General features: G+C 35.1%; 1 protein-coding gene across 3 annotated transcripts in view; it reads left to right on the top strand.

The window, feature by feature from the left end:
- Positions 1-567: 567 nt before the first annotated feature.
- The window catches only part of LOC128994128 (prostaglandin reductase 1-like), a 34,091-nt gene continuing 18,456 nt past the window's right edge, over positions 568-16,202 (top strand). Inside the window, exons 1-3 of one of the 3 annotated variants that reach the window (XM_054418421.1) lie at positions 568-677; positions 1,711-1,835; positions 2,374-2,419. In XM_054418421.1, the coding sequence (XP_054274396.1) occupies positions 1,730-1,835; positions 2,374-2,419 (152 nt within the window). In that variant the 5' untranslated portion in view covers positions 568-677; positions 1,711-1,729. Of the gene's footprint in view, positions 678-754; positions 893-1,710; positions 1,836-2,373; positions 2,420-16,202 lie in introns of those variants that run through there. The other 2 variants (XM_054418420.1, XM_054418419.1) reach the window with 2 other exon arrangements.

The raw sequence follows: 16,202 nt of genomic DNA, 5'->3' as shown, positions 1-16,202 counted from the left end.
TTAAATGGAATATAATATTTCAGGAAATAGATCTTTTGAAACCTGTTACTAAAATTAGTAGGCCTACCTATGTATAACACTGCATTATGTAACTCTCAACTTTACTCAGTTTATTACCTAAACAAGATATAATAATATAATAACATTATTTCATAATAATTATTGTATTTTCATTTCCCAGAACTAGGAAGACTAACACTTTTATATAAGATTTAACACACGTAATGGCACATTCAGAGTTTTGAAAGAGAATCAGTTTCTCCTTAATGTCACAGAAAACATATACTGTAGTATGTTTTCTGTGTTAATGTGTGGGATAAATTGTTTTGTTGAAAGGGAACGGAGACTGGCAACCCTGTCCGTCCAAAAAACCTCCCACCTCCCACCCATTTTAGTCCCAACTCCAGCTGACTATCCTAAATCCTCATTCGTTGATTCCTTTGGCCTGAGATTGTAAATTTGTTTCTGCTGGCGCTGGGCGTCTGCGGCTGCGCATATTGTTTGTTATCATAACCTTTACCTTATCGTCCTTATCATTAGTTTCTTTTTCTCACTAAGTTATTCCTGTTACAAATTCTAGATTCTGTCATATACACAACTGATTCTTCTCTAACTTAAACGGCAATATTGACATTCAAGACTCAAAGCTGCCTTTGTAGAAGTTGGACCTGATACCGGTAATTTTTAGGTTAAAATTTTGAATTTTGTTTACAACAATATTCCACCTCTTTCAAACTTTACTCTGTCAATCTTTTTCTGATATAATTTCCATGACTTTGTTCATGACTAAGTCTTTAACCATTTCCCAATATTTTACTAGGGCTTTCTTTTATCCTAAGCTCCTCCCTCGGAAGATAAATTGCAGGTTAAGATTTTCAGGAAACCAACAATTGTAAGTTGTGATTAAAATATGTTTTAACAACTTTAATTAAAACTTCAAGCATTCAAACAATGCTAATTGTAAAAAAAAAACTGACGATACTTTTGGATTTAGAATAAAAATACTATTATTAAAGTCAGTCAAATTACAATTTCAATAACCTATAAATTCAGAATGAGGCCCTACACTTAACAGTAGTAGAAATCAACTGAGTTGAATGGTCTATTGAAATCTGACTTACATTTACTGCTTAACTTAGGCCTATATACTCTATTTTATAAAATTCTTGAAATAATTTATTAGTTTGGAATCATTTATTTGGGAGACTTATTTCTCTTATGAGATAACAAAAACAATTAAACTAGAAATGAAAGTACCGGTACGTCTTCATGAGTTTCGTTTGCCTAATCAGCACTGACATCCCTGGCCTCCAAAGTCCCCCCATGGACATAATTTACAATAGCTAATTGATTGATGATGGCTTCGAGCTAGGTTATCGTCAATGTTGGAAACAAAGCTTTATGATAACTTACCTAGACCTGGACCCTGTTGGTTTTCTATCGCACATACACACATTTTATAAGCCCAATTAAGTATTTGTTATAAAAGTACGGTAACATAATCAGTTTAAATAATAAAGAATCAAAAGAAAATAGAGCAGATAGTAGCCTACTGAACTATACAAAATGTTTAAAACTATTTCTTGGTGTTTTTTTTTTTCGCTTAGAAAGAATAAACTTAGGCCCTAAACTTAGTTCATCTAAGTAACATAAATAGTTAGTCTTAACAATCAAATAAATTGACAGATGTTTGTTTTTACTTTGTTCAAGGTTTGCAAGCTTCTCCAACATGGGAAAGAACATGAGATGGGTTTACGCACATTCCTTCAAGGGAGAACCGAAAGTTTCCGACTTTGAACTGGTTGAAGAAGATGTACCTCCTGTAAAAGAAGGAGGTCAGTATAAATTACCTATTCAATGGAATGCTCCAAACCCTGGTTGGGTTTTACCAGTTTATTTTTATCGAGCTTTCACATGCTGCTGGAAAACACAGTTAGTTAACAATTTTGCCTGGAATCAATCCCTCTTACGATAAAATCAGCAATCTCCAGATTTGGAAGCTACTCAGTAGTAAATCAAGTATGTACAAAAAATAACGGTAAAGGTAACAGGTGTAAAGGTTAATTTTTAAATAACACCTAAAACAATTTGATAAAAATGCCTTGTGCTCTTTTTATAGTTTTTGCCTTTTAAGTTATAGGCTTATCCTTTAAGTTACATGATCATGTAAGATATTCCTTATTTCGGCATTATTTTTACTCGACAGATCTTATGTCCATCTCAATCCCCTACAAAACAATTAGGCCTAGTATCTTGTAAGTAGGCCTATAGGCCTACTGGAGATTAAACTGCTTGACGTTAAATTAGTAAATAAGAGGTAGTTTTTAGTGCTTACTAAATAAAAATTTAATCAACAAATTTTTTTTGTTGCAGAAGTAAAGTTTGAAGCCCTGTATCTGAGTGTTGATCCTTACATGAGGTAACTATCATAACTTTAGGTCTACCAAATAGTTTTTACTATGGCAAATCTTGAAATATTGGGCTCAACAAATATAATATACTAGCTGTAACCCGCGGGCTTTGCCCCGTTTAACTTCTTAATTTTCAAGATGATCTCGTTCGCATGGCTCAATCACGTCCTGGTTGAAGTTCGTTCACTACGCTCACTCACCTAGGTTGGAGCTCGTTCGCTACGCTCACTCACCTTTAGGTTGGAGCTCGTTCACTGCGCTCACTTGCCTTCAGGTTAGCTCGTTCGCTACGCTCACTTGCCTTCAGGTTAGCTCGTTCGCTACGCTAACTCGCCTCCAGGTTGAAGTTTGTTCGCTACGCTCACTCACCTTTTGGTTGCAAATTAGCTGTTGTCATAAATGTAAAAGAAATAATAGTGCTGCACCCTGTTGGTAATCCTTGTAACTTTAATGCTATTGAACATCAAAGAACAGAACCAACTTGTTTAATTGAAACAGCTGTTAAGATTCAATAATTCCATTTCTCATAAGGTTAACATGGGAAACTCCAGAGCCACTGGGGCGGAGCCCAAAAGGATTTTTGAAATAAGAATATGCCTATATGTTAATCGGGAATGTAAGCTATCATCATGCCAAATTTCAGCCCAATCCGACCAGTATTTTTCGCGTTATATATATATATATATATAGTTTGATTGAGCCGACGTTAAGTCCTCATTCTAGCATGAGGACGACGATAAGTGCTCGATAGTGAGGACCTGCGGTGAGTACTTAACGTTCCTTCGTGCCGACGTTAGGTACTCCCCCCACCACACTTCCCTAGTCTCGCTTGCGTTAGGTCCTCACGCCACCCAAGTCCTCATTTCTATCATGTGTAGCAGATCGTGGGAATAATCCCTCTAGTGCGATACGTACACAAAGTGAAAAATACCCGTTTGGTTGTAGCTTTCTCAAGTCCTAGTTTACATGTTTTGAATAATGCATTAAGTGCATGCATCTTAATGCAAACTTAACCGAATAATTAGCTGTTATCCTTAATACGTGAACCATTAGTACATTTTAAATGTATTTTAAATGAATTACAGTAGTTGCAAGCCAGCAAAGCGTTGTTTTAACGATTATTTACTTTCACGTCCAGCCAGAAATGCTAATTCAATGTATAAACTTCAAACTAATTATCAAGTGATTGGCTATCCATATAAAATAATGTTAAAATAATTTTAGATTTTTAGATTTTTTATGCTGTATTATTGTTTGCAATAAAAAGTTGATACCCACGTAGTGTGCTAGAATTTTAATCGTTTTGCCGTATTTCAAGCCGTTTCCGAGATATAAGCATTTGAAAACAATCAAGCTGTGCCGCACCGGGCAGCGCCTGGAGTTTGTAACCTTCGCACCTATTTCAGAGTCAACGCTGACATTATATTACAACGCTCTGATATAAAAATGAAACTGTTTTGTTATTGGTTTAGGTCTGAGTTTTCAGTTGTCCGAGTTTGCTAAAAATTACAAAATATTAGGAAAATCAGTTGTCCGAAGTTCATTTGTACGAGGTTTAATAAATCTATATAATTAATACGCTAGATGAAACTTTGTCGGTTAAACTCCTCCGCCATTTCTTAACCGATTTTAACCATTGACGTCTCATTGGAAAGAGCGTGTTGCGTAGATTTGCAAACTAGCCTTACATTTATGAAAAAGTCCCTTGGGCTCTGCCCCAGTGGCTTTGAAAGTTCCCATGTTATCCTTATGAAGAACATAATTGTTTACATTTTGATCAGCTGTATAATTTAATAGCTGTTATTTATTTTTAAATTCAACGTAATGCATTGGATAGATTTACCGATTTTGTTTAAATTAAATATTTACTTCTTTAATTTACAATGTAAAAAATCGAGAAAGCCTGGGCAATTTGATATATTTTACCTCCTATATAATGAAAAACGCCTACAATATGAAGATTCCCACAAATAATGAACAAGGATGTTAGCCGAAGTGTTACTATTTTGTAGGAAACACGGACTCAACTTTATGATGATTGGCAAAGGAAAACACTCTAAGGCTAAATTAAACTGGTACGGCAAGGACATTAAATATATATGTTCATAAATGTCAAGTGATTTTAAAATAATATGACTACTTCCAAGAAACCTTAATGAAAACTTTCATTGAAGGATTCGCATTATTCACATTCATGGGAAACAAAAAAACATCTGAACAACATTAGGCCTTGCAATTCTGCATTTTCTTTTCAGGTAAATATAACTTCCGTTATAGCAGTAACTAGCCAAGTTGATTCCAATTGAAGCAAATAAAATTGTGACAGAGAGGTTATGCAGAAAATCAGGCAGTTCTTAAGTAGTGTAAACAAAATGTTATCGCTATAAAAATGACTGGAATTTGTAAACGTACTGGCGACAACGGGTAATACTATGAAGAATACATTATCATTGACGAAGATCAACATGGACAACCTAATGCGGCTATAAGTGGGAAATATTTGTGGAATACACTAAAAACCAGATCAGCTTTTAAAAAATTATAAAATATTTACAAGAAATGTTGATTATATGGCACTGTTAGGTACCTACGTAATCTATGAGTTGAGTCTTTTAAACTCATAGGAAATTATGACTTTTATTAGTTTTTAAATAACTACTTTACATCTTTGCAATTGCTTGATTTCGAGCAACATGTACACTAGTAACTAATAATACTTCAATAAATAAACTGTCCAAGTTTTCATTTGTCCAAGGGTGGTTTAAATTGGAATAATAGTATTTGGTTAAATCAACTGTCCTAGCTTTCATTTGTCAGAGGGTTTTAAAGAGTGTAAAATAATGTTGAAATATCATTCAGGGCCGGACTTAGGACTTCAGAGGCCCCGGGCGAATTTGCCGATGGGGCCCCCAGTATGATTATACGAAAACAAATACAGTACACAATGTAACGCATATTACCTACATGCACACTAATTTTAAATAGGCAATTTCAAGGTGAATTAATATGTAAACCTGTTAGAATAGTACCTATGCTGTATTTTGCATAAACTAATTTTATGTAATATTTTAAGTCTGAAAATAGCTACAATGTACGGTGTTATGTTATGATTTGTTCTTGTTTTAATTGTATTTATAAAATTTTAACATACCTAGCAGGTACATTACACATTTTTTTGCAATACAATGTAATATCCTTTGCAACAAATAATGAAAACTATAGATAAAATAAAAATAAAATAACACGTACTTGTAAAAGGTTTAATTTAATTTTTTTACTGTAATACACATTCTATTTGGTGCTTGAATTAAAACACAAATAAAAAATAACTAACATTAATTAATGGAATAAGTTATATTTAAACACGTGATGTAAGTCAGAGATAATGCATAAACTTTTAAAGCTTTAATATATTTTACAACTTACTATAATTTTACTAACAAACCTTTTACTAAGTTTATAAGATACAAGTCAAAACAATTTTAAAGTTTACTTTTTACCGTAGGTCTCATGGTAAGACCTAGACGCGGGACCGATTTACTTTTTCGTTTTGAGGTCCCCAGAGGCCAAAAACACCATCCGTTCAAATTCATATATATATATATATATATATATATATATTTATATATGTGTCCGTTAGCGCGATAACTCGAGCAAAATTGATCCGATTTTGATGAAATTTGCTACAAACGTGTAAACCTACATTTATTCGAACGAGTTCGCGAACCAGCATAATCGGACCATGGGATCAGGGGTTTATGGGGGGTTTTAAGGGGTAAAAATGGGTTTTTCTCATTTTTGACCCTAAAAACTTTAAATTTCTAAATTTCTCTCTAGACCATTTTGAAGAGCTTAAAAAAACAAATAATTTAGTATATTGAAGTTTTTTTGAATGTTCATTAACTACGGAGAAAATTAAAGAAATTGTGAATTTAAAATTCCCATGTTATTCTTATGGAGAATAAATAAACTGTTCTATTTTGCTTCTTTATGGATATATTTCAATCAAATTTGGCAATTTGGCTTATTTCATACTAAGCTATCAATATTTCAATTTAAAAAAACACACCTCAACATCTTTCCCGTAGCAGCAAACCTAACTACTCACTAAAATTAATGTTATTTAAATAGGAAATAAATCTGAAAATTTATAGGGAATATTTTTGTAGAAATCAAGCCGGGTGAATGGAAATTCGCTTAGTATGCAGGTTTGCTGCGACGGGGGTATTATAGATTAATCATTATAAGGCTTAGAACATAGTATTTCCCCTATAAATAAATGTCACTTCCCACTCTGATACGTTGGTCACGTTTGCATGGCAATTAAAACCCCCTTTTCCTACATTTCTTGGCTGCACTAAAACTATAAAACCATAAACTATGATGACTTATGTTTATTTTCATAGTGGTTTTGGCATGGAATTCTCGTTTGTATAATATGTTAAAGTCCTAGCATGAAAAGTACCATTAAGAACTTTAACGAGTTTGAGTTTTTTCTTGACGAGTAAAATGTTACAATACAAGTCTAATAACCAATCACAAGCTAACCATTTATATAAGTAACTGAAAGATGTTTAAATGTATTCAATATATCAGATTAATACAACACAAACATAACATTCAATACAACATTAATTTGTTCTTTGTAGTGATTGCAGAATTATTAATAAAATACAACACAATACAACAGTACCACAATGTCAACCAAAAACACACTGGGAGTAAAGTGATTTAAATTGTTTTGGATAGGCGATAAGGCATTGTATGTTAGTATGTATGTGTATGCGCGTGTGTGAGACAGACAGGACTAGACAGGATCCCTTATCAGCTCATTATCATTTACTAGCAGAGTACCTGTCCTTCGTACGGGGTTGGAATATAAGGCCCCGGCCACACGAGGCGGTTTAACCGCGCGAAGTTAAGCAGCGCGAAGTTAAGGGCTTCGACAACACATTGAATCAAATGAGAGTGGCCACACGAGGCGAAGTTTAGCCGCATGTGCGGTTGAGCCGCAACATGTCGTCCCCCGACCGCGCGAAGTTAAGCCGCGTTGGAGGGGATGACACACGTAGTCTTATGAGAGTGGCCACACGATACGGTTCGACCGCGCGGCAGCCGCGCTTATTGGAGATATTCTTCGGACATTTCCAGTGGTTTTTGAGTTTGTTTTGTGTATTTTTTACCGGTTGTGTGGTGTTCAAACAATGTTTGATACATATGAACTCCGAACTATGGTTTCGCATGTGCTCGTAAAAGGTTTGGAACACAAAAAAATGTTTTTCCGTTATGAAGGGATGGACCCAATGATTTATGGTAACGTTCCAGATCACCACATGCTTTTAATGCACAAACTAACATAAGTGTTTCGCCCATGACTAAAAAGAGTGAACTGAACTGTGTTTTAATAGAGTACTGATACTGGGAAAACCCAACAGGAAGCGGTTCATCCGCCCCGTATGGCCAGATACTTCGCGCGGCTTAACTTCGCGCGAAGATAAGCCGCGCGGCTTAAATTCGCCTCGTGTGGCCGGGGCCTAAGTATAAAATGCTTATTGCAGTTATACTCAAGCTTTGCGTTTGCAATAAGGGAGGACACAGTTTGATAAAATTTGTTTTTTTAAATTTACAGTATTCTATAGTATTACACATCTACCATAGCCTTAATGTTCTACCACTTCACCTAAACAATAGAAAAAAATAAATTACCGGTATCAACAATTCGCAAATATATCACAAATTATTCATGAAATGAAAAACATAAACATAACCGTAAACAATCCTACTTTGACAGTTCTCTTTCCGAATCACAGTTTTTTGTTGCTGCTTATTTCAAATTAGCTGTTTTCATAAATAAAAAAAAATATATAGTGCTGCACCCTGTTCGTAAATCTTATAACTTTTTAATGCTTTTCCATATCATAGAACCAACTTTTTTAGTTGAAACAGCTGACTAAATTTTTCGATTCCCTTTAAATATGAATACTCATAAGGTTAACATGGGGATTTACAGAGCCACTGGGGCGGAGCCCGAAAGGATTTTTGAGATAAGAATACGCCTATATGTTAATCGGGAATGTAAACTATCATCATGCCAAATTTCAGCCCAATCCGTCCAGTGGTTTATGCGTGATTGAACTTCAAACAAACAAACAAACACACAAACTTTCACATTTATAATATTAGTAAGATTGTTGCAGCTGCTTGTTGCTTTTTTACGATTTCAGTCGACAACGCTCGCCCGCTCCCAAATAATGTAATTTTTGTTTACATCAGAATACCCTAGTTGTCATAAAATGTATATATATATTTTTTTATCCTACTGCCGCTGTATGATTTTGACTCTAACGACTACATTGAAGACTAAAATTTTGGCGTATAACTTAATTACTATTTTACAACACCTTATAATTGAATGGTTAGTATAATAGGCCCTACTTCTGCCCCTTAAAATCGTGATTGGCATATACTTAAAGATAAAAGAATAACATCTAATAAAACATAATATTTTTCAAAAGTATTAGAACTCCATTGAATCTCCATTTAACCGAACACAATTGTACAAGTTACGTTCTACGTTAGGACAAGAATTTTCATATTATTTATTGTATTTTTGCCCCAAGCGCGGGACCCCCTTCAACTCGATCGCCGCGGCCGTACGTTTGTGTGAACGGCTTCATTGAAACTCAAACTGGTCCGTCTCCGTCACAGCAGCTATGCTCGTGTAAACTAGGTCTAAGCGCGGGGCCCAGTGCAACCCTGAGGAAAAGTCCCTTAGAGTCAAGAATTTTGGTCCTAGTATTACCTAAAAATTCACCTAACAATAACATTAATTATAGGATAACGACAATAAAGCTGTTAAAAAAGAAGGCCATTCGGTAAGTGTCTGATAAATTTTTGAAGATATTAATAAAAACTACTGTGCAAGGGCCCCTTTCGGGGCCCCCTAGGCCCGGGGGCCCCGGGCGCTCGCCCCGTCCGCCCCTAGGTAAGTTCGGCCCTGATATCATTTGTCCGAGTTTTTAACGGTCCGAGTATCATTAGTGCCAAAAGTGACTCCACCACTGAGGCGCTAGTACAGTCCGTGCAAGAAGTAATCAGACCAACAACGTCATTTAATTACACAGACATACGCCATTTAATGACATACATTCGTAGTAAACATTCAGAGAAACAAAAATATCTCAAAATGGGGTCGTTGAAGGTTCGTTTTATTTCCAAAGTAACCATGTTTTAATAGGCACTTTCACCAACCCATTGAATGAGGGAACATTATTTAAATCTTGATTGGCACTCTATTTTGGCGTTACAGACACAATAATAGACAGACAGACAAACAAACAGACAGAAATTGAAATAAGAGTAGTTTTGGATATCTTAAGATGTGAATCTTAAAAATATCAAAAAACTTCATGACTCTGCTCAATAAACAGACATAATAGTATATTTTGTCACTAGGGCCTAAAGTGACTCTTTTTGACCAAAGGTCACGTTTTACAATCAAGGAGAAGCTGAGGTCGGAAAATGAGCAAGGGTTAAACAGTCACTTTTTGCCCGTGTGATTAACTAAATTTTCTTCATATTGTATGAATTAACAAAAACAAAGCTAGAAAACTAAATAATTTGTATTTAAAGATAACCTCTGAAACGACTTCCAGCTTGTTTCCAATTCTGCTTATGCAAATAAGCAGCTGTTTAGTAAGTAATTCAATTATTTCGTCTATTACGATTGTGTTACTATACCATCGATATGTCGAGCAATCCTCAACAACAGGCTAAAGCCCTAAATCAATCGATAAATAATTTCGATCAATACGGTTGCCACAATCGAAATTTACTATAATTTACAACAGCTGATTTCTCCCTAGAAAGTAAAAATGATTAGATACTTCAAACTCACAATGCATGCATTAAAAACGGCTGTTTTTGCTGTATTATGACGAAAATGTGACTTTATTTGTATAGATGCCCAGCTGACTTATTTGCCTAGCAAATGAAGGGGTAACCGCTTCTTTTAAAACATAAATAGCAACTGACGAATAAAAGTGAAGAATTCGAATCCAAACTAGAGATTTGTTTTAAAAGATTGCCAAGTATGTACACCTATTGAATTTTGTTTTCATTTTAAGGAATGTCTCCGGCCAAATCGCGTGAAGAGGAAATTTAAAAGGAAATATAAAACTAATTAATTTCAAACGAAACCCGGATGGCCTATAGTGTGTCCATGAATTTTACGAATGTACTGTATTTTTATAGTGACTAGAAATTTTACGTTTTTAATAATTATGCAACAATCACAATAATCAGCCACAAAGTTTCGTTTTATATATTTTTTAGGTCGTCATGTCACACATTTTGTGTTTGAGGTAAATTACCATGATATATCCGTGATCTTAAGAGATGATAACGACGTTGCCGTAATCGTGGGAGATTACCACGACGCTGCTGTGGTCGTTTGAGACAACGATGTTGCCATGATCTGAGTGTTGACTGTAGATGATCTGTGAATGATTGGGTACTATGTATAACCGTGTGCTCCCGCTCTCCGCGTTCCGCCATCTCCGAACCCAAATCTGTCCCGCCACCTCCGAATTCTTGAGTGACCCTTATAATCCCGCCACTGCCTGCGTTGTTAGCTGTCATTGCATCCACGGCTGTGAAGCCCCGTGGATTGAAGATATAATGACAATTTAACCCGTGGGTTAGGTTAGGTTAGGTTAGGTTAGGTTTGGACGGAAAGTCTTAACGCAGGAAGTAACCGAGGATTATAGGGGTCACTCTGAAATTCGGAGGTAGCGGTACACGGAGGTGGCGGGACGCGGAGATAGCGGGAGTAACAGATCAATTTACTAATTGTCCTTTGAACTTGTGACATGACACTCTGCTATCCAGTAGCAGCAAATAATTCTTTCTTTGCCTTTTACGTATGCATATATGCTAAGGGTTGGTAGCTTTTTATGGTTCGAAAGTGAGCTCAACTGTCCTGGTCATTAGTCTTTAAATACACGATCCTGACTTATGAGACAGCTGATCTTAGACTGGCACAAAACTACACAGATCATCTCACAACATTCTAAACGCATACTTAACTCATATTTAAGTGCGCACCTAGATGGGAAATAATGTAAATAAACAATAAAGTATTTGAATAGTTACCAGGTTCAGAAGGGGTTCAGAAGGGGGACTGACGATTAAGTTATTTATTTATTTACTTATTAAGTTATTAATGATTTAGTTATTTCTGACGATTGTTCACAATATTACACTTCCTTGATGAGTAAAAATATAACTGTATAAAATATAGCTTGGAGTGCAAATTTTTTCAAGGAGTACGAAACATACACAAAATACATTACAAAAGTAACGCTAAAACATGCGAAGCTTACGTATCCCATTCACAAACCTTCTAAATACTTTGACGCCACGACAGTTGTTATGTGTCGTGTGTTGTTATGTGACAAACTGTGTGAGTCTTCTTAACCAACGTGCAATAGTTATTTGTGTAACTAGTGTGCGACGTAGCGTACTATGCAGCAAAGGCAATTTACATTCGCGTTACTTTTCCTACAGTTACTATAAAGCATATCTATTGTCACGTCTCCTTATGAGGGGGTTGGTAGCTCAGAACTCAAAGAACAAAACCGTTGATCTCCAAACAAATTTATATTCTCAAAACTACAAAACCCGGCGTCACACCGTCCTAAGGTCCTTAACTGTTAAAACAATACAATATGAAACCCTACTATCCCTGCTACTAGCAGCCGTAACAAGTAGTACTCTCTACTTGTCTCCGCCGTTGACCCTTGACTCCGACCCCATCGACCGCTACAGTGCAACTCGTGGTGTACTCGGGCGTTGTCCACTGTCCAGCCGCAGAATATGGGAATATGGGCATGGACGTCACACTATAAATTTAATAAGAAACATAAATATTGTGATAATTGTTTTGAAGCTGTCATGTAACCAATCACCATTTTCAAAGTTTCGTAGGTCATGGCACGTAGATTTGCAATCAAACAAAACATTTTTGAAATACCTTCAGGAATCTGCCCCAGTGACCTTTTAAGTTACCATGTTATCCTCATGGAGGAATGTTTTTTTTAGATTTAAATAGATAAATGTTTTGAAATGTACACTAATAAATAACTCGTTGCTCGATATCGAGCAAATCTGCTATTTGTAATAAAAGAAAAAAAGAATTAAAACATGAATAGAACTCAATCAAAGAGTCACTCAAAGTTACTTAAAGACTTTTTAAAAATTAATATGTGTAGTGAAACTGCTTAACTATTCAAAAAATCAGTTTAGTCCCAATTCTGAACACCCTCATCATAAGTGGCCATAATGATGTCAATAATGCCATACACTTTTGACCTACCAGGCATTTGATTACTGCCACACTGTATTTGTCTAAAGTTCCATTGGGAGGGTGATACAAGAGGAGTAGGTGGCATTTAATTTAAACTAGTGTACATGTTGCTCGAATCCGAGCAATTGCTAGGTATTACAGGCGTAATTTTAAAACGAATAACAGTCATAAATTCTAATGACTTAAAAATATATGACTCAAAAATTATGGAAATACTCAAGATGTACATAATAGATCGATATAATCAACATTTCTTGTAATGGCTTATCATTTTTTTAAAGCTGATCTTGTTTGTTTTTTCTACAAATAGCCCTACTCATAGCCGCATTAGGTTGTCCATAATAACGATTATAAATTCTATAAAAAAACATTCTTTCTATTTCTTCTCCTTGGTGGTGTTCTATGAATTTCCTATGTTTCCATAGTTTGCAAATCGGCTCTTTCAATGATTACTAAGAACTGCAGCACATTGTTAATTCAGTTATCTTTTTAGTATATAAAATATCCAGGCTCTCTCGCTTTTTTCCATTGTAATATTCATACGCCAATCCAAATTAAAATATTAAATATTTTATTTCAACCAAGTCAGTAAATGTCTGTAGGAAACTGTTAAATTAGCAAAATTATTGACTGTGTATAATTAACATATTATGTTCTTCTTCTCACTTTTAATTTCTGACAACAGCTGGAGTTTCATAAACATGTTTGTCTCTCATGTAAATATTATGGACAAATACGAAACTTGAAGGACCCTAGGGCTTCACTCTCTAATTATTTTCCTAAAAAGAAAGTTTCCTGCACAACTTCACGTCACGCTCTTTCCAATGACACCAAAAACATGTCAATCGGTTCAGTAGTTTCGGAGGAGCAATTGTCACAAAATACCTGCTTGGGTATTAAATAAGTATAGATAAAACACGAAAGTTAATAAAAATACCCCCGCCGCAGCAAACCTGCCGACTAAGCGAATTTCCATTTGTCTGAATTGATTTTCAGTTAGGCCTAAATATATTTTAATAACATTAGGTTTAACGAGTACCTAGGTTTGCTGCTACAAGGAAACTAATAAAGTGTGTTTTTGAGTAAAATATTGATAGCTTAGTACAAAATTAATAAATTTGCCAAATTTGATCAAAATATATCCATAAACAAGCAAACTACAACATATGACAGTATTCTCCATAAGAATAACATGGGAATTTTAAATTTACAATTTTTTTAATTTTCTCGGTTACTAATAATCGAACAAAAATACTTTTATATACTAAATTATTTGTTTTTTAAGCTCTTTAAAAAGGTTTAAAGAGAAATTGGGAAATTTTGTGTTTTGAGGGTCAAAAGTTAGAAAAAACAATTTTTACCCCATAAAACCCCCCGTAAAGCCCCGTTCCCACGGTCTGATCGTGCTGGTTCGCGAACTCATTCAAGTTTATCCCGCTTTACACCTTTAAACCATATATAAAAATTTGAACGAATGGTGTTTTTGGCCTCTGGGGACATCAAAATGAAAAAGTAAATCGGTCCCGGGTCTAGGTCTTACCGTGCCACCTACGGTAATAGCTACTTCCCTATAGGGAAATTCGCTAAAACTGAAAAAAGCAATATAGAAATGTCGATACACCTTAAAAATTACATTATAAAAAGGTAAGGTTACTGCACTGCGAATGAGCACTTTTAAACTTTCATTCAACATACCGCTCTGTAACCGAAACTAAATTATAACTATGAACTACGAGGGGAAAAATCTACACGGGTGTGTCCAAGGTTCAATTTAATTTGTTATTTGGCTGGGCTCAGACCATACGAATTTATCATTAACTCAGTCAACCATTTGGTCATAATTATCGACGGATAGTGTCATTGTTCCAAAACACGTAATACGCAAACTCCTCCTAGACGGCTGAAATAATCATTTCCAAATTTTGCATGGTGATAAAGACCATATCGGTGAGTGGTAACATCTATATAGCGTTAACAAATTATCAAAGGAATCCACCCCACAATCTATTAAAATTTCAATCCTTTTAGAAGCCGTATTTGACACAAAAACAAAGGCATAAGATCAGTTAGTTATTAGACGTGTCGTTTATTTACTTTCCGACAATTTAATCAGAAGTACAATGCTGATTGACCAAGAAGATATTAATCAAATTTTACAACAGAAATTGGCTTATGATAACAGCATTAAAATTTTAGCATGGCAAAATTTACAATGTTTTAATGCAAAGGATATATACAGGATGATCAACTCAAGGAGGCCACCATTGGGATATTGTAAACGGCAAGAATTACAGAAAACTTTAAATTAGGGACATTCCCACATGTTTTGTGGCAGTTAAAAATATCAATTTAGTTTTTCGAAATCCAGCCGCCAAATTCGGTCGCCAAATTAAAAATTTCTTATGGAACGCCCTATATTTTAACATTTTTTCGCATAGAAAATGTAATTTAAAGACTTTCTTTAATTAGACATTTTTCCCATAAACCCACTTGTTTAGGAGTTTCAGCCTATGAAAAATGACTTCCGGTGTACATTTTACATCATGTAGCACCTAAACGACTACGTTTAGAGCAAAAATGTGAAGAGTAAATGGGTCTTAAAATTGCATCTACATTCCAGAAAGACCATAAAATGCGTAAAAAATATTACAATTATTTCAAAAATGGCGGCAAACTTGAAAAGTGAAAAACTGTCATTTTAGGATGTAGATGCAATTTTAAGACTTATTTACTCTTGGTATTTTCGCTCTAAACTTACTCGTTTAGGGGCTGCATGAAGTAAAATGTACACCGGAAGTCATTGTTTAATCGGCTGTAGCTCCTGAACGAGTGGGTTTATAGAAAAAGCCAGGAATAAAAAAAAACTTTAAAATTGCACATTCTATCCGAAAACATTATAAAATAGTGGATGCTCCATTAGAAATTCCAAAGTTGGCCGCCATATTGGAAAATGGTGGCTGAATTTCGATAAACTAAATTTATATTTTCAACTGTCTCAAAAATATGGTGGCCTCTTTGAGTTGATCACTCTCTGTATATTATAACACTGTACTAACGATTTTCTATTATAATTCAAATCCAAGCATTGGTTAAGCTTATATAGACAAAAATGTAAAGGCTCATATAGTAGATTATGATCGGAAATCACTTAAACCGGTTTACTAAACCCCCTTTAATTTTGAATATTTCATAAATCCCCGTCTACTTGCATAACTACACCATAAAGTGAGCCCCTATGTTGAAATATTATGATTCAAGGTCGCGTATATGTTTTGAGATAATATAGTGAACTTCTGTCAGTCAGTGGTATTTCGCCTTTTATATATTGTAAGGCCCCGGGTACGATACGAGCGGCAAGCGGCGAGCGGTGAGCGGCGTTTTCGCGAAAATCGGTTTTGACTTGGAACCATGAGCGGCGCTGAGCG

The sequence above is a fragment of the Macrosteles quadrilineatus genome, unplaced genomic scaffold (genome assembly GCF_028750875.1).
Source record: "Macrosteles quadrilineatus isolate MER2022 unplaced genomic scaffold, UCM_ALF_1.0 Scaffold_5__1_contigs__length_97177068, whole genome shotgun sequence".
In the NCBI taxonomy this organism is placed as follows: Eukaryota; Metazoa; Arthropoda; class Insecta; order Hemiptera; family Cicadellidae; genus Macrosteles; species Macrosteles quadrilineatus.
Note: the sequence above shows the minus strand (reverse complement) of the source record. Positions and strands in the feature narration are given on the sequence as shown.